We start from the raw sequence: 20,154 nt of genomic DNA, 5'->3' as shown, positions 1-20,154 counted from the left end.
ATATACATACAATCCTGAAAGCTACTGGCTTTCTTAAACAGAAAAGTGAAATAGAATTGCATTTAAAGATTTCATTCCAATTCCACTGAAAGACATAAACACACCAATTGTCTAAAATCAACTGCTATGTATTGAATTAATTTGTATGTAATTTAATATGGAATAAATCATTTATCCACCTTCAGTTTTTCCAGAATGCCACACAATTGTGCTGTTGTAGCTAATATATCATTTGATTTCATTACAGGACCATCTGAATCTTACATTTCAAAACTTGTAACCTCACTTTTTTTTGGAAAATGATCAATTCTACAAACATAGTCCACTAGATTTCACTTAAAGATTTCATATTTCACAATATTTCACTGGTTGAAACAACCTGCCTGCTTTACAGAAACATTTCTTGTCTTTTCTGCCACTTATAAAATTAACATTAATATTTGAGTGGTAGTAAGAACAGACAGGCTGATATATTTACAACCTTTCAGTCCTATTATGTGCTTTTGTGGCATTCGCACAAATGTGTGCAATCTAGGACACAGCATTCATGGTTTCTAATTCCTCGTCTCTAGGATAGGAATAATTTCGGTGAGTGTGGTGCTTACCTTTTATTAGATATCCTACTGATTCCAGTAATTATAACATTCCATGTGTGATGACGCCTCAACTGTATGATTCACATTTAATGACCAAGCTTGCATACTCTGTTCTTATTTCTTCCAGATGAAATAATTCAGTCAGTTATATTAAGCTAGAAGTTGGGTGAAGTAGCCTATTTTATTGAAGTGGGGTGACAAATATTGTACACAAAAAGTCATAAAAGTGGGTTGTAAGAAATAGGACACATTTGAAGGCTTTTCTTAAAGTCAGGAACTTACTGTTTTGGCTTTCTGTCTGTGCTAAGATGGGGTCTCGAGAGGCTATTGTAGGCTATAATTTTGCTCCAAACACAATTGTGCTGGTGGCTTTTGAATGTCACACTCCACAGTTCCCACTCCAACTGCAGCGTCAGTGCAGGTGCAGTCATTTCTAATCATGAAAGTAGCAACTGGGAGACAATTGCAATATGAAAATTAGCAATGTGTTAACATTAAACCACTAAGTTCCTTAGTTTTAAGGTTGCTTTTTTGTTTCACCAGACATTGTTTTGTCTAGATTTGTCTTTGTGCTTTCAGGATCATTTGCTTATTTTTGTAGTCAAATCAGACTCTCCAACTTAAATTCTAAAGGAAGGGAATCAAGGACAAGATCTAGAAAATATACCGTAAATCAATATGAAATGAGAATATAAATCAATATGTAAAAATTATGTTATTGCATAGCTGTAAGTGAAAGTGATTTGATTCCACAGAATTTTAGATAATTAGATTAAAGAAAAAATCTCTAAAGCCGTATATACAACACAATCCTGCCTTCACAGAGACAGCATCCAACCATCCCCAAGCTACCTGTCAGGTTCATAAAGCAATAACAAGGGATAAAAGCAAAGAGGTGTGTTTAGCCTGTCAGACAGCAGCTTGGAGACTGCAAATGAACCGCTGTCACAAAGGTGTAGTCAGAGGAAGTCGGATATAATTGATGCTCTCAGAGGAAAACTTGAACATCTATTCTGTGTGGACGTTTTAGTGCAGCCCATCCTAATTAAAATCACTCAAAAACTACTCTCCTAGTGAGGTCTGACAACATGATTTTTTTCATGATTTTTGTCACTTCCCTGGCAGCTACTGCACATAGCACTCACTTTGCTTGCTCTGCTATGTTGTATTTACATCAACCTCACCTCATTCCTCATTATAATTATAATTCTTTCTCAATAACTACAGTTAAATGCTCTGAACCCTTTTCTGCCCCATGCTTCTGTAGCCATTGCTACCCTCGGTGTGCAATTATATAGCATTGTTTCTTAGTGCATGTTACTGGATGATCCACTTATGGTCCCTCTCAGTGCATTTCAGAGGTTTTCTCCATGGTTAGCAAATGTGGAACTGTGATTCCAGGATCTATAGTGCTATTTTACCAGCACTTCACCAACCTAGGCATCTGGAGTGGGTTAGAGATAACATAATAGATGCGAAAAAGCTCAGAGTTACGAAAAGGGACAGTGGTATCCCAGTATAGTGGTTATCTGATAAGTCATTTCCTGTGCTAATATGTCTTTGAACCTGTCTCAAGGTGTAGTATGTAGCATTGCCACCTCACAGCTCAAGGATCTCCAGTACAAACCTGAGCTTGAGTTACTATCTGTGTGGGGTTTTGCATGTTCTCTCATTGTAAATGTGGGTTTTTCCTCTAAGTTCTACAGTTTCATCCAGTCTCCCAAAAACCTGCCAGTAAATGGATTGGCTATTCGAAATGTGAATGCCATATACTGGCAGCCCCTCCTGAGTGTATTCCCACCTCGTGTCCAGTGTTCCTGGGACAGATCCACCACCACTCTGACCAGGATAAAGTTGTTACTGAAGATGAATCAATGAATGAACTGTAGAAGGAGAAACGATTACCATAGCATGATATATGGAAACATTGCTAAGAAAGAATACATCATCCCTTTGAGATGTATAATGACCATCATAACCTTGAGTATATCAGGCACACCCAACACCTAAAGTCAGGTGGGCTATGTCCTTTTCCTGTTTAGACTGGTGTTTTATTACACTAGGGTCCATTTACCCTGCCTACCTGCTTTGTTGCTCTAATCCTCTGGGAGGTAGAGAAGAGGATCCCATAGACAAAGAGAGGAAAGGTGTTGGGTATCTATGCTGATAGCCAACTTCTAATGCTGTCACTTAGACAATGTAGCTACTCACCTCAAGAGCAGCCCTCTTGGATGCTAGTCTGGTGTGTCAGCTTCACCTCACCGGAGTAGAGTACAGTCATGGTTTCCGCAGCTGCTGTAGGGATTCTGCGTTTGCTACAACTTCAGGATTCTTGACCAAGGAGCTAGTGTGGTTCACACCAAGATAAAGTAAACTGTACGTCAACCAAGAGTTGCAATACACTTATATTTACAGCATTTAGCAGATGCTCTTATCCAGAGCGACATACAGAAATACTTTGTGTTCTCCATCAAAAAGATATCCTCATGCTAGTACAAGTAGATTGGGGTATAAAGTTACAGAATACCAGACTATCAGTTAAAGTTCATTCCACCACCTGGGAGGTAGTAGAGAGAACAGCCTTGATGCTTTGATGTCTTGCTTGTATCTTTAGGGATGGTGGGACAGATCAAGCCATGCTAGAGGCTCATAGGGAATGTGCTGCAAAGTGAGACATTTTGTACAATAAAAGATAAAGCAGACTCACCAAAGGCTCTGAAACCAAGTATAGAAATAGATTATAAAAAGGCATGGCATTAATAAGGAATAAACCCCAAAATATGCTTTCTTTCATTCAGCATTCTCTGTCCTGTGCAATTTTCTTTATCCCATTTCCTCTCAAATTGGTCATCTGCCCATTTCCACTCACTCGCTAGTCCTCTCTAACACTGTGGAGAGTGAGAGTTAACACATGTTTACTCTGAGAAACGTGAAGCCAGCCACTGCATCTTTTCAAACTGCTGTTCATGCTACATCACATGTCTGTCTTGCACATATGTGATCTCACAGTTTCCAATGATTAGCTAGCGTCACTCTGATTGACAGGGGACAGAGTAAAGCCACTCCCAGGACTCCCAGCCAAGGATGACTGTGGCCTCATTGGGATTTGTGATTTCCCCATGACAGGGTAAACGCTTTTCTGTTGTGTCACTCGAGAGCCCGTGTAAGGTTATTTGTATGGTAATTGCATGTTAGATGAATTCCCAGCATAACACTTCAGTTTCATGCTTTGGATATCTTAGGAATATACTTCATGTTTCCTCCAGGGAATAGTACCTAGAAGTGTAAATTGAAATTGCACTGCAGACCCTCTGGTGGATAACTGACTAATCAGCAGCCTCTGAAAAAAGAAATTGGCACTCGCTGTTACTTGACAGAATAAATCAAATTATTGCCATCTGTGAGTGGTCCATTGTATTTCCATCCTTTGATCATCAACTTCAGAGTTTTGGACACTTCAACAAGACCTTTAACATCTCATCTACGCGCTTGGATTGGATTCTGGATCCTCTCTTCTAAGTTGCTTTTGGATAAAAAGGCCTGTCACAATGTAGAAATGTAAACGCAATGTATGCGTTAATAAAATCCAGTGACCCTTGAAGATCTAGCCTCAGTAATCTGTTAACAGTGTGCACTTTCAAACATTCTCTAACCTCTATGACATACAGTATACTTTACACATTTAAAGACACAAGACTGATAAAGCTGTCAGCAACACCTACAAATCATTTGAAGGCCTTAAAAAGCAAGTCTTTTTGATTTAGCTCACAGTCAAAATGATATCAGGTCAAAATGATCATATTAGTTTACACCAGTTCTGTTGAATTTTCTATTCTGATTGGTCAGAAGGTATTGATTAATTTTCTATAACTGCAGGTCTGACAGTGGTTCTTTGTAAAAGTCAGTGCTTTGTAACAGTAAGTAAGTTAAGTAAGATAGAGGAGTTTGCTTTTTGCAGTTTGTCCATAACATGACTGCTTTTTTTTTGCTTTGTCTCATTAACTTCAAGAGAGAAAAAAGACAGACTTATGATAGAATGACTGTTTATAGCTGATATAATGTAAGTGATAAAGGAATTAACTTCCTGTGGATGTTCTGCTACATTAGACGTAACTATATAGGTTTTGATAGCTAGAATGTGGCGCACTCATGTAGCACGCAGCATTACTGTCCTTGCTGGATTGAAAAAAACAGTCCTCCAGCCCAAAAATATTCAGCTGACAGATCTTCCGTGGTCATATGGTGCTTAACTATACAACTGTATAAAAAGTCTACACACTACTGTTAAAATTCTAAGTTCTGGCAATGTAAAAATGAACCCGAGATAAATCAGATTTTCCCCCACCTTTTATGCAATAGAGCAACCAAAAAAGGTAAATGTTTAGCAAAAAACTCACAAAAAAACAACAAAAAAAAATTAATAAAATGAAATGAAAAACTTACAATAACTTGGTGTATACACACAAGTGTGCACACCCCTTACCTAATACTTTTTTAAAGGAATCTTTGCTTTTCATAAGAGTTGGCAATTTTATTCCACTCTTACTTGCAAAAATGCTCCAGATCTATTGAATTGCGAGAGGATCTCCTGTGCACAGCCCTCTTCAAGCCATTCCACAGGTTTCGAATAAGATTTAGATCTCGGCTTTGACTGGGCCATTCCAAACTTTGTTCTTCTTCCGCTGAACCATTCTTATATTGACTTGGATTTGTTCTGTGGGTTGTTATCTGTCTTTGGGTTGTTAGCTGTCTAACAGAGGCCTGCAGGTTTTGTGCCAACATAGATTGGTATTTGGAGCTATCCCTCTATCTTGACTAGAGCTCCATTTCCAACTGAAGAGAAGCAGCAACATGCTATGCATGATGTTGCCACCACCATGCTTCACCTTGAGTATTGTGAGCTTTGGGTGATAAGCTGTCTTGTTTTTGCACCAAAAGTATGTTTTAGAATTATGCCTAAAATGTTCTACCTTGGTCTCACTGCACCATAACTCATTTTGCCACATGGATTAGGGTGAGTATATGTATGTTTTTTATATAATATGCTTGTTGATGATGGTGTCATCATGGTGTTCCTTGGTACATCTAATGTTTTGGAAATTCTTTTATACCCCTCTCCTGATACCCCTCTCCTGATACCCCTCTCCTGCTACCTTTCCATAATGAGATCCTGTACATGCTTTGTCAGATCTTTGTGGACCATGGCTTCAGCAGTAGGATGAAATCAAGAAGATTTCAAGAACATTGTACAGAAACAGCTGGTCTTTATTCGGGATTAATCAAAATAACTTTAGTGATGACAGGTGTATGATAATTCCTTTTGAACATGAGTTCGAATGTGATTGGTTAATTCTGAGCACAGTCACATATCCTGTTATAAAAGAGTGTACACACTTATAGTATGCAATGGTTATTGTGGTTTTCCTTTTCCCTTTTAGGTTTTTTACCTTAAAGTTGTTAGTTGCTATATCATATTAAAGGTGGAAAAAGATCTGACATGATTTATCTTAGCTTAATTTTTACATCACAAAAACTTGCAATTATACCAGGGCGTGTGGACTTTTTATATCTACTGTATATGTGGCAGTAGATATAAAATAAAATAATATTAGTGTTTTGCCTACATAATTCTGTTTCATACATTAGGGAGGTAGAAACTTTGTTACATTTCTATTTTTTTCTTTTTGTCTAAGCAGGGTGCGCTTTTAGTCAAATTGTTGTTTCGGTTATGCTGGTCAATTCAGAAGCATGAACTTTTAAGCTCCGTGTCAGATGGTTAATTGAATACGTGGATCAATGGCACTATCAACAGATGCCTGTAGGCAATATTTTTTAAATGCCAGACAAGAGACGTAAACATAATCAACAATTTCCAACAGAAATTGTGTTTACATGGTGAGAAGACAGAAGACAATGCATTCTTTTCTAAATCTTGAGGCATGTTGTTACACATGAAAAAAAAAGAGAAAGGGGAAAGTCATTGAACAGAGACCGTGTATCCAACTTTCATAGTGAAATGGACAAGGATCAATGCAAAAATGGTGACGTTACTAAAAGAATATGAGAAGTTTCTCCTTAAAAATTTAAATTAAGCAATATTAAGAGAGATGTTGCAACATATGAGGAGCTACGAGGGATTACTTAGTATTAATATAATCTTCTTGCAAAGCTTTTTAATATCGGTACCAACTATCTCGCTCATTGAACAAGGAGAATGAGAAATGTTCATTAAATTAGCATTTCCATTTGATATAAATTATTATTGTAGTGTTCTAGGTGTTTTAATCAAATCCTTTCAGTATTAGAAACTATAGAGCTTCTATATATTAAGAATATGTTAAAACACTAATCTAAATGTGGGCATATGTTTTGCACCAAGGAATAGATCACATATTCTATAAACGCAACATTGTCCCTTACCTAATTAAATAATGCTACTGTGCTTTTGCCTCATAACCCACTATTGCCACAGCATGACCAAAAAAAAATGCCCCATTCATTCATTTAAACCTCAATAACTGAAAAACATTTTTTTCAGTCTGAAATGTTTCCACTTAAGAAGATTTTCCCAGAAACAAAAAGAAAACGTTTTTACTAAATGCACCACAGAGCAGTAAATTGGAATTAAGCGCTAGGGGCCTGTAGTGTGAATGAAGTGAAAAATATACAATACTGTGCAAAAGTCTTAGGCACCTGTAAAAAATGCTAAAAAGCAATGATGCTTTCAAAAATCATTCAATTTTTTTTTACATTAAAAACTTTTATAAAGATCAATAAACAGCACCAAACTAAACAAAGTCATAATTTTTGGCATGACAACAATTAGTCTTTAAAAATGCATCAGTATTCTCAAATATGTTCTGTGCAGTTTTATAAGGAAATTGGCCAGTAATTTTTTATATGCATTTTAGAGAACCTGCTGCAGTTTTTCTGGAGAGGTGCCATTCTGTGCAACCCATAGAGTTAAAATATAATGAGCGCACACTGGGCACAATAGCTCCGGATCACAATGACCGACAAGTATTGTACATTATACTTTTACATGATCACTTTATAACAGTTAAAAATGGCTTTCAAATGACACCAGCCCCACACCTCTGCAATCTACAGTAGCCCAAAAAAAACAAGGTCCTGGAAATCGGGCATTTTAACCAACTTTGGAGCTCAATTTCCAGTTAAAATAAACACCTTGGGCGCTGCTACAGAGCTCATAATCTTTTAATTGATCATTTTCCCTGGGTCAGGGGACTTTGTTTATGCAATCAATTTTTTTGGGAGAATTTATAAATTTATTTATTTGTTTTTTTAGATATAATGAACCTGTTCATTATATCTAAATTTTGATTTATTTAGTTTTATACAGATAAAAATGCACATTGTTTTGTATTATTTATGATTATTATGAAAAATAAAAAAGGAGCCTTTTTAATTCTAATTTTTCTTCATTCAAATTTTGTACAAAATATTCTGAGGTTTGGATCAAATCATGCAGCCAGGACTGTGAATCAGAACGAATCATGTCCAGAGTGTATCATTACCCCCCTATATTTTATTGACCCAATGATGCAGAAGTCATACAATAACATCTAAGACAAAATCAGTATTTAAAAACAACATTAGGGTGTATATGACTTTTGCCCTGTATGTGATGGCCTGGGGAACCCTTTTCATGGTGGAATTTTGAGATTTTGTACTATATAGTCCTGAAAACTCCAGGCTTTCCTGAACCCAAATATTTTTCCCTCATTTCTCAATCAGAAATAAAGTTCTAAAATTTTAAATTCCCACAAAAATGGAGCTAGAGAAAATTGCATTCTGCAATCCTATTCCCATATAGGAGCACCACGGACATTCTGACACCCGGTATCTGATTACAAACTGAACTGATCTGGAGAAACAGGACATTTAAGATGGCTGTAGTGCATCATCAAATCACATACAAAGGAATACTTCACTCCACCAGAATCACAGTGTTTCCATTTTGTCCTACTTTGTAATTGTCAAAATTCAACCTTAAAACCTAATATCAGTGATGTCACTAACATTCCCTGACTCATACACAAATCTAAGTGCATTAGCTCACAGCCATCCCCTTGTCAAAGCCAAGCTTTGTTTCCTGTCATGCCTTTTGTTGCACACCTGTTTCCTTAAGCAGCCCTTTCTTCAAATTAGTTCCTCTTAGTGGGAACGTCACACAAGAGAGAACCTAAATTGATGGGTGGCCAGAGAATACCTGTGTACATCCAACAATCCGAAATGTGTAAATGATATCCATGGAACAGCCATCACCCCCATGTGAACCCCCATTAATATTCAACAGCTATTTGGGCTGAGTGGCAGGCATTTTTCCCTTCTTTGTTATTCAGAGACAGGGGGCTGAGGAGGGTATGAGGAGGAAGACACGAGGAGACATGGTCTGCTTTCAACTCTGATACTAAAAACACACCAGTTTCAGGAGTATCCCTCCTAGTTCAACTCCTTCATTCTTTAGGAATTTGTGACATCCTATTTTGAAGCATCCATGCTCATTTTTGCATTTTTTTCCCCCCAGCATGTGGTTGTTTGGGTTTCTTTTACTTACTATAACATGGACATTATGTCTTAAGAGTAAGAAGGTGAAATAAAAGTGATAAAAATGTTTGGTCTTTGTGAAGGGGGGTATCATTGGGAAATCCTCAAGCAAGTAAAATGTTTTTGTTTCTCTAATTTCATAAATGTTGTTTAGATTGCTTATAAATGCACCATGATAATGCCTACTAAGTAATGATCAGAACATGAATATGAACTACGTTTGTGTGTCAGAGGCTTCTTTCCTTCCAAATTTCCCCTCATTAATAAAATAGCTAAATTTCTGAATAGTTAAGTTTCCTTTATTCTGTGCGATTTACATATTTTTTTAATCGAGTATTATAGGGGATGTTTGATTGTTTTAGAGCTTTAACAAGGGCAGGACAAAAGAAGTTCAAAATGAACGATCTCTAAAAAACTGCAAAGCATAAGCTGTTGGGGAATTTTATTCTAGCTCCAAAACACAATTCTTACACACAGCTTCATGCACAAATTTCAAAATACCACGTCAGACTCCAAAGATAGGTCTGTGTAGGTAGTGTGTCACTGCAGTGTTGTCTTGGTCTTGGTATAAACTGATAAGCCAAAACTTCTCCTTTTGGCATAGCTCCAATAATACTGCCTACAACAACACACTTTGTTTTGTCAGAAAACAAATCATTTTTGTTGGTTCCTATTTAATTAGTTGAGTCATTTTATCCTAACCAACATTTAAGATACTTAAATGTTTAGTTCTTAGTTCTATGATTTTGTTTGTCCACAACAGCACGTCCCACAGATGCTTGATCGGATTGAGATCTGGGGAATTTAGGGGCCAAGTCAACACCTTGAACTCTTCGTCATCTTCCTCAAACCATTTCTAAACACGTTTTGCAGTGTGGCAGGTGCAAGAGAGAGGCCACTGCCATTAGGGAATACCGTTGCCATGAAGGGGTGTACTTGTCTGCAACAATGTTTAGGTAGGTGTTAGGTGTCAAAGTAACATCGACATGAATGCCAGGACGCAACATTTCCCAGCAGAACATTGCCCAGAGCATCACACTGCCTCCACCGGCTTGCCTTCTTCCCATAGTGCATCCTGGTGCCATCTCTTCCCCAGAAAAATGACACACACACCCAGCCATCCTCATGATGTGAAAGAAAATGTGATTAATCATTGTGGGGCTTTCGGCGGTGGACAGGGGTCAGCATGGACACTCTGACTGGTCTGCTGCTACACAGCCCCATATGCAGCAAGCTGCGATGCACTGTGTGTTCAAACACCTTTCTATCATTCTATTGCTTTCAGCAATTGGTGCTACAGTAGCTCTTCTATGGGATCTGATCAGACGGGATAGCCTTCGATCCCCATGCGCATTAGTGAGCCTTGGGTGCCCATGACCCTGTCACTGGTTCACCGGTTGTCCTTCCTTGGGCTACTTTTGGTAGGTACTAATCACTGCATACCGGGAACACCCCACAAGACTTACTGTTTTGGAGATGCTCTGACCCAGTCACCTAGCCATCACAATTTGGCCCTTGTTGAAGTCACTCAGATCCTTATGCTCACCCATTTTTCCTGCTTCCAACACATCAGCTTCGAAAACTGGCAGTTCACTTGCTGCCTAATATATCCCACCCCTTGACAGGTGCCACTGTAACGAGATAATCAATGTTATTCACTTCACCTGTCAGTGGTTTTAATGTTATGGTTGTTATGCATGTGTGTGTGTGTGTGTGTGTGTGTTTGTTTGTTTGTGTGTGTGTGATTCAGTTCTTTTTTTCTCATTTTAGCCTTGAATTTATTTTCACTGATAGTTTTTGTTATTGGTTTATTTAACAATAACCAGCAAATTTCCTCCATCCCTGGAGTTCAAATTAAGCGCTATGAGGATTAGCATTTAATTTCCTGAAGCTTCTGAGGTAATTCCTTTTGGCATATTCGAGTCAATACTGAGCCTGCAGTGATCGTAGATTAGTGATTTACAAATGTAATGAACTGTACAAGTCTGTCTGCAGTCAGCACTACACATGCACTGTACAATTAACTGTCATGCTTAAGATAGATCAGTGTTAAAAGATTAAAAAAAAAAACCATTGTTATCTTGTAATAGTGACAGAGGTTTAACAAAGCTAATTCCAGTGCATGTGCATACTGATATCAGAGTATCCTGGAGTTTCCGGGATAAATTAAATCATTTATTTCAAAGATCACACATTATGTTTTACATGTCGACGTTTCACATGTATGGCATGGGTTTTTATTCATCCACATGTGATTTTTTTTCACGTAATTAATTTATTTTCACATGTAGGCTTATTGGTTTTATTTTTTACGTGATCACATAGTCACATAATGTGAAAAACGTGATAACATTAAATGTAGGTGACATAAAGAATAAAACACTAGCAGTTTGTGAAGCATAGCCATCTGTTTTTTTTTTAAATTTGTGACAGCAGTGGACATCACAATCCACCCTGATCAAAGTTTTCATAATTATTCCTAAGGTTTTATAGTTATTAGTAGGGATGCATTGATATTTTTTTAGACTTAGTACAGGTGTGAGTACACGTTATTGTTAATTGTCAATATAGTCCTGATACTGAAATGAATAAACTACTTAGCCAATCAGGGGCTTTATGGAACATTTTATTTAGCTCTGTTTATGTTGGTTGATGGCATGTGCTCCTAGCAATGAACTACTCATTCTGAGTTTAATGTTCAAGATAGCAGTGAATTGCACCTTGACTCGTGAGCAAAGTGTAGACACAGGTGACGGAGTAGAAAGGAAATGCATGTGTCTCTAGTGCACAGTGCTCACAGAACTGAAGTGCTCTCATGCATGACAGTTTCTCTGCATGCTCACTTCTCTGCTCAACACTTGAAAAAAACCTTTGTGTGTGCATAATTCATGGCACCGCTTGCCGATAGTGCTCTCTGTGCTCAGGCTGGCTGATGTTGTTTAAATGCTATGAGCTATTTTAACATTAATCATAAAATATATCTAGATCACTGTCAGACAGGGGACTTGTAGAATGTAGAGGGCCGATGACTCTTTTTATTAGTTAAAGGTGTCCCTTGGTGCAAAAAGTGGAGATAATAATCAACAGTTCATAATCATAATCAACATAATTCATAATCAACAGTTACAAATTACAGCTTTGAATGTCCTTAATGTCTTCTTGAAAGTATCTGGAGAAAAAATCAGCTCAAGTGCCATATCATATCCAAGTTATGTTATAAGATGATAAGCATTCCAGGCCTCTCAGCTTCTCAGAGTGATCCTGATGGCACAGTGAGAGCACTCGAATTACCTAGTGGGATTATTATTCCACTGGTTTGCCACTGGACTTATCCTCAGTGCTAAGTAAAATGGGTTACAGTAAGGAGGTGAAGGAAGAGGAGGAGAAAGAGCCATTGCGCAATGAAGAGCAGAACGAGAGCATAAATCAAAAAAGTAGAAAAAAACTGTAACCATTTCAGAAAGTATTTATAGTAGAACTATGACAGGGAGATGGCTAACAAACAGGTCAGAATATACTGTAGTTATCTAGATTATAGCTTAAATCAGTATTCAGTGTTTTCTCCGGTGCATTTTTCTGCCTAGCAAACGTCATTTGTACACATTCAAATCCAGCCTAGACTGCTGTATTTCTCATTTCTAATTCAGTAGGTATATATTTAGAAAGTGGGGATTAATGTGCTGGGTAAATTTGTGATGCTAGCATAATGCACACTCATTACCAGAATGCTTCTTGGACTCTTTGAGCTGCTCTATAATTCAGAGTTTATGGGGCATTTTTCAAGGTGAAACCTTTACTTGAACAGCAGAAAGAGCCAGATTGCAGGCAAACTATTATCAATATTCCTCACTTCTTTTGGATTTCTGTCATGTTTTTTGGGGAGGTGGAAAAAGCAGTAGACTTGCTAAAATTCTTAACTAAATTCTAAATTAATTCAGTGAGGCCTTGCCTTTGTTTCAGAGCAAAGTAAAGTTAAGAGGCTAGCACTATAGCAGATGTTGAATGTGAATTGTACTTTGAAACCCCTACAATGTAATCACTTGACACAATGATCAACAATACGCTGTGTAAATCTACAATCTGAGCTGGAAAGAAATCAGCCCCAGCCTCTACTTCATTCCATTCTGTACATTTATACTTATGACTGATGATGGAGCTGCTGTTCTTGGTTCCACAAAATGTCCAACTTAAGGAACTTATGCAAACGAGATAATGTGGATGCCAAAAAACACTTATTTTTATGTATTTTTTTCATTGAAAGAGGGGGAGATCATATCCCTGCTAGCTGTACATGAAAACTGTCATGCCAGATAAATCAAACTGAACCTGCATTTATACTGTACATGTATCTAATGACAACTTGTATGACTGTTGACAACCAAACACTGTTACATTATAAAGCCTTCAATAAGCGAACAGTTTAAGTTACATTTGCTTTAAGGTCACATTCATTGGTGTCAACTGTCAGTAGTAGTAGTAGTAGTACTAACAATTGGATACTTGTTGACTCACTGCTTCTGAGAGGGGAAAAAAAAACCTGGGAGAAAGCGTGTAACGTGAATATGAGTTGAAGGCTCTACTCTAAGTGCAGTGTTACATCAGAAGCTGTGCAGTTCATCACGCCTCTTCAGATTGGTTCATTTTCATCTACTAAAGTTTGCTAATTTTACCACTTAGCAATGCTTGTAACTGCATATATTCGTACTCACAAAGACATCTCAAGCTTAGACAACTGAATAATAATCCTAACCAAGCTTTTCCATGCACCTACATCTTGTTAACCATAGTTAGTTTAATTCTTGGATGACATAGTTCATCACATAGGGATCTGATTTATAAAGGATCCCTGATTATTACAGTTATTCATCCTACCAGATCCACCAATGCTGGCATGACACGCCATCAAGGATTGTAAAGCTTATCCTCTCAGCATAACACAATCCTTCTACTCATTGTTCCAGTACAATAGCCCACTAGGCTACTCGTAAGACTCTTAAGCTTCACTCAACATTCTTCTTAAAGGGTGATGATGTCACTGAACAAGGAAGTGCAATATTTATGAGATATACTCAAACAGATTTTGATTGAACATAGAAAATTTTAAAGCTTCAGTTGGGATACCAGTCCATCACAGGTCTCCATGCACACACACACACATACACACACACACACACATACACGCACACATACACGCATTCATACACTCGTTCACACCTAGGGGAAATTTAGCATAGCCAATCCATTTGCGTGCATGTTTTTGGAAGGTGGAAGGAAACCAGAGACCCCAGGGGAAACGCATGTGGATGTGGGGAGAACATGCAAAACTCTCTGCAGAGAGTAAGTCTACACAGAATTCAGGCTAAAACCAGAGACACTGGAATTGCGAAGTTGCAGTACTACCCACTGCACCACTGTGCCTCCCATAGCGATAATAAAATAGAAAAGAAAAACTTACTTTCAGTGCTGAAGGTGTTGATTGGGCCTTGAACTGAATTTCGGCAGAGCACAATCTTTCCACTCACTTTTGTTTAAAATGTAACCATAGCCGAGATTCAAGCCTGTCAAACATTTAAGCTTCACTTGAAGTCACTAACCAGCATAGTAATATTTCACAAACGGATGTACAGATTAAACAGTTGTACAGGTTTTGTACGGATTTTGACTGCTCACAGAAATACACTACTGCCACATGCATTAAAACAGTGGAAAATATATTAATGTACATAAATTGTAAGGCATGGCAAATAGAAATTGGCACATAGAGACAATTATGCTGGGGCAAATAGCTGCCATGCTGTATAACCCACAGACATGAGAGAGTGACACTGTCAATGAAATCATAAAGAGCAACTCCAATGATGACACTCCTAAAGATAGACAAGCAGTAAGAAGGCAAAAATGACAGTGATCTGTCATCTACGCAACACTTAGTGCCGAAAGCATCTTTCTCATTCAAAAAAACAAAGCAAGACTACTACGGAAAATAAAACACAACAAACATTTACCAGTGGTTAGCAGTTGGTAAGAATGTACAGTATTCTGCAATCCCACACCTGTAAGTTATATTTTCAGACAAACACACACATTAATTACCCTTATAATTTTCCCTACCTCTGTAGAAACGATATTTGAAAAGCTACATGCGGATAAATGGCTTCTGTTTTTTTTTTTTTTTTTTATACTAGTATAGCAGCTCTAACCACTACCTGTCAATAAATCGTTACATTTACAAGGCATGATTTTACTGTTCTCTCACTGTGTCAGTATCAGATAAATGAAAGTGTTTGTGTTAGACACATGAGGACAATGGACATGTTTTGACAGTTTGTCAATCAAATTAGCCACAACACTTCGTTTTTGGTGATATCTGGCATGTGAATTAAGTCTTACACCAACCCAACACTTTTCTGAGAGGCAAAAGAAAACTACTTTTGCCTAGAGATAATATACTTTCAGATAACATTTTTGTAAGATTTTTTTTTTTTTAACAATTTCAGGTTTGTAGCTCCCATTATCATGATCATTGCTGTTATTGTTGACTATTAATTTGTTATTGCTAATGTCGTAATTAATATACTGTTTGGGAATAATGTATTTCATACAAACATATGCAAATCATATTCAAACAATCTTGAACTGACTTCAATCAGACATGATTAGACAAAGAGAAAGAGAGAGAGAAAGAGAGAGAGAGATGTGATGATGATGATGATGATGATGGTGATGGTGATGCTTAAGGATGAATAGGCCACCCCTACACCCACTACTCTCTTCCCCTTTCCCTCTTTCCCTCTTTCTGTAATTTCTTTCTCGCTCTGGTTCTCTCACTCTCTAACACCGTAGTCCTATTTAATTCAATTTGATTCAATTCAATTTAATTCAAGATTATTTGAATGATTTTATCTCCCAGTATAATTCCCATTGCTGTAATTGTTGCTTGTTAATTTTACTGTTAATGCTTATAGCATAATCAATCCACCTGTCTTGTCCTGCACATCTCATCCAGGGTGAATCCTCAGGCATTGTGCCTAGTATTACCAGGATAGACCCCAGATCCACCACCAGCCTGCTCAGGATAAGGTATTTACTGAAAACGAATGATGAATGAATAATCTTGAACTGAATCTTATTGGACTTTGGTGTTAGAGAGAGAGAGAGAGAGAGAGAGAAAGAGAGAGAGAAGATGATGATGATGGTGGTGGTGGTGATGAAGGATGAATAAGCCACCCCTACACTCGCTACTCTCTTCCCCTTTCCCTCTGTGCTTTCGTTCCTTTTTTCTCACTTTCTAACACCATAATCAAATTCAATTCAATTTAATTCCATTTGATTCAACTGAAGATTGCTTGAATTATTGTTTTTTAGCTCCCAGTACCACAACCACTGCTATTATTGTTGCCTATTAATTTTGCTGCTGTTGCTAAAACACTTGTAATGTCTGGCACTAATGAACCCTATATAAGACAGTATACTGTATGCAAAACACCTTCCTAATAATCTTGAATTGAATCGAATCGAACTGAATCGAATAGGCCACCCTTATACCCACTACTCTCTTCCATTTTCCTTCTGTTGTCTTTTCTGTCTTTCTGTAATTTCTTTGAAGGTTTTAATTCCCAGTGTTATGATTTAATTTAATGCTGATGTAATTGCTAATGTTGTGATGGATGCATCTGTACTGTTTGGCAAGTAACTTTCAAATCATTTTGGATTGAATCGAATCGAATAGAACTGAATCGAATCGGACGACAGAGAGACAGAGAGACAGAGAGAGAGAGAGAGAGAGAGACAACAGTGAGAAAAAGAGGCAGAATAGTGGGTGAAGAGGTGGTCTATTCATTCTTCATCATCATCATCATCATCATCATCATCACCACTCTCACCATTATATATCATCTCTCTCTCTCTCTTTCTCCCTCTCTCTCCTTGTGTGTGTGTGTGTGTGTGTGTGTGTGTGTCGCTCAGCGCGTGCGCCGCGACTCCCCTTTTTTTTTTTTTTTTTTTTTTTTTTATTACCAGCAACCCACGCGCATTATCTCATTCCCACTCAGGCAGAGATCTCAGCTGTTCTCCCGTCCTCTTTCCAGTCCAGTGCTATTATATCTCACAGTATTTCCAGACTTTTAGGGCTTTTATGGCGCTCTGTGGATCTACATCGCCTGCATCGGTCCTTCTTTTCCATCTGAATATCACCCACTTTCACTGATGCTGTCGTTGTTGCAGGCTGCGGCTCGTGACGGCTTTAACACCAGCTCGGAGGTGAGGAGAAAAAAAACCACATCTGGTTTGCTGTTCAGTCGTATCAAAACCACAGCTGGATGTGATGCACTGTTGCATTGATGATCTTATGTAGTCTCGATTTTTTATATTCGCTTCTTAACCCTAAGCTGTAAACTCTAAGCTCTGAAGTGCCGAAGTGAGGGGGCAGAAATTTCACACACGACACACTTAAATGCTCTGTGCATCGTAATATTTGTCATGTATATATATTCCAATATAGATGTAAAACAAAATATATTTAATCATTACTCTTATTTCCTTTAAAAATGGATTAACTTCCATTAAAAGGATGTTTTAAGGCAATTTCTCAGCCTGCAATGAGCTTTTTAAACAAAATATTTCTATAGTTTTATTTTTATTTTTCTGATAATAAATGCTGTCTGAAGACATCTCTAAATATCAGCGCTGGTTGAGCAGAGATTATTATTATTTTTTTTAATTTTGTGATGATATTATGTGTGGATACAGTTCAGGGTTTTGTGTCACCTAAAAGCAAAATCTGATGAACTCTTTAACAGTATGTCTTCCATGTGAATGTTTTACCCCAGATTGAACAACACTGTTCACATGAGTGCCTTTCTGAAAGGAAAACGGTGTGTTGACTTGTTCCTCCTCCTCTGTGGTCACTGGAAGGCATGAATGCTCGCTCTGTGTTGCTCCCGGTCATGTCCCTGTGTGGCAGTAATGAAACGTTTCCTTCTCTGCACTCCAGACAGGACTAGATCCCGTCCGCAGAGCCTGGATGAAGTTTCCCAGCCATGCAATGTTCTTGGAAGGCTGTGATACTGCTAGCCTTGGCCTCCATTGCCATCCAGTACACGGCCATCCGGACCTTCACATCCAAGTCTTTCCAGCTCTGCCCTGTGCCAATCCAACAGAACTGCAGCCTGAGTGGCCAGGAAGCAGAAAGCCTTTTCGAGCGTGGATGCGATGAATATACTTACTTTAGTTTCAACACATCACGCAAGACCCACATCCTGGTGTTAGCCACAACTCGCAGTGGCTCGTCATTTGTGGGGCAGCTCCTGAATCAGCACTCGGATATCTTCTACCTGTTCGAGCCGCTTTACCATGTCCAGACGGCTCTGATTCCTCGTCTCTCCCACAGCCGGAATGCGGCTGACAGGCGAGTGATGCTGGGAGCCAGCCGGGACTTGCTGCGAAGCCTCTATGGATGTGACTTGCACTTTCTGGAAAACTACATCAAACCACCACCAACCAACCACACCACCGACAAGTTGTTCCGTCGCGGGGCCAGCCGAGCGCTCTGCTCCCAGCCTGTCTGTGATGCCTTCAGTCCTGGTGAGACAAACGTAGAGGAGGGTGACTGTGTGAAAAAGTGTGCGAGTCTCAACATGACACTTGCCGCCGAGTCTTGCCGGGATAAGCGGCATGTTGCCATAAAGATCGTTCGGGTACCTGAAATAGGGGATTTGCGGGCACTGGTGGAGGATCCACGGCTCAACCTGAAGGTCATCCAGCTGGTCAGAGACCCACGAGGAATCCTCGCCTCACGTATCGAGACCTTCCGGGACACGTACCGTCTGTGGAGGATCTGGAGGGCAACCGGAAGGAAACCCTACAACCTGGATTTGACTCAGCTGACAGTAGTGTGTGAGGACTTCTTGAGCTCGGTTTCTACAGGACTCAGCCACCCATATTGGCTTAAGGGGAAGTACATGCTGGTGCGATATGAGGACTTAGCAAGGAACCCGCTCCAGAAAACCAAGGATATCTATGACTACCTTGGGTTATCAATGGACAAAAACGTAGTAGACTGGATTCAGGCAAACACCAGGGGGAGTAATGAGCTCTTGACCAAACACAAGTATGGAACAGTGAGAGATTCGGCGGCTAACGCTGAGAGCTGGAGGCTCAAACTGTCCTTTGACATGGTAGACTACACACAGTCTGTGTGCCAAAAGATATTACACAGGCTGGGCTATAAAAGTGTCAAGTCCGCTGAGGAACTGAAAAATATGTCCATCTCGCTTGTGGCGGACAAAGTTTTTGTACCGTTTTTATAATAAAGAGAGTTGTGAATGACTATTTTTGATATATTTATAAATGATGCCTTATGATTGGTGTTAAGGCTATTGAGTCCATCATCACATGTTCAAAATTGCACTAAAATTGTATGCAGATTTTTTTTTTTCATCTATAAACAATAGCACAAAAAATAATGCAGAGTGCAAGTCTACTGATGCAGACAGATAAAATTGTATTCACTGAAATCACTGAAAGCAAAAAGTGACATTGCTTGTCCTTTTATGCCTGGCTATTGCTTTAAGTGAATGTCGCCATATTTTCCGAGTCATACTTGTCATATTTTTCTCATCGATCCCCTGAAAAGAATGGTGATGACTCAATGTGGCAGAGATGACACACTGTATGAGAACAGTTGTACAATAATATGTAATATGTATTATGAATGTTGCAGTTTACCTTTAATATCTTGATGCGTTTCTGCTTCTCTGATGTCTGTGAAGAAGAACATTGTGCCACAGAGGTGCAATAGCATGGACTTGTGTCACACGGCTAAATTAATACAGTTTAGTACAAAGTGCGAGAGGTTTCTTGGCCATCTTTTGTGGCTTCTAGGACCGACACAACAGAATGTCCTGAAAAGTAAAAAAAAAACAACAACGTGCAAATGTTACACGAGGATGTGAGCCTGCAGTGTTGATGGCAGAGTGCAGCCCATTGA

At 38.6% G+C, this 20,154-nt stretch overlaps 1 protein-coding gene across 2 annotated transcripts; it reads left to right on the top strand.

The window, feature by feature from the left end:
- Nucleotides 1-17,181: 17,181 nt before the first annotated feature.
- Nucleotides 17,182-19,853, top strand: LOC113526458 (carbohydrate sulfotransferase 1). Of its 2 annotated transcripts, none has more exons than XM_026913504.3 (2): nt 17,182-17,426; nt 18,160-19,853. In XM_026913504.3, the coding sequence occupies exon 2, from the start codon at nt 18,206-18,208 to the stop codon at nt 19,472-19,474; it is 1,269 nt and encodes a 422-aa protein (XP_026769305.1). In that variant the 5' UTR covers nt 17,182-17,426; nt 18,160-18,205; the 3' UTR covers nt 19,475-19,853. The 2 variants fall into 2 exon arrangements, with proteins under 2 accessions (XP_026769305.1, XP_026769304.1); XM_026913503.3 differs by having other exon boundaries at nt 17,996-19,853.
- The last annotated feature ends 301 nt before the right edge of the window (nt 19,854-20,154 follow it).

This window comes from Pangasianodon hypophthalmus, chromosome 6, assembly GCF_027358585.1.
Source record: "Pangasianodon hypophthalmus isolate fPanHyp1 chromosome 6, fPanHyp1.pri, whole genome shotgun sequence".
Taxonomy (NCBI): domain Eukaryota; kingdom Metazoa; phylum Chordata; class Actinopteri; order Siluriformes; family Pangasiidae; genus Pangasianodon; species Pangasianodon hypophthalmus.
Note: the sequence above shows the minus strand (reverse complement) of the source record. Positions and strands in the feature narration are given on the sequence as shown.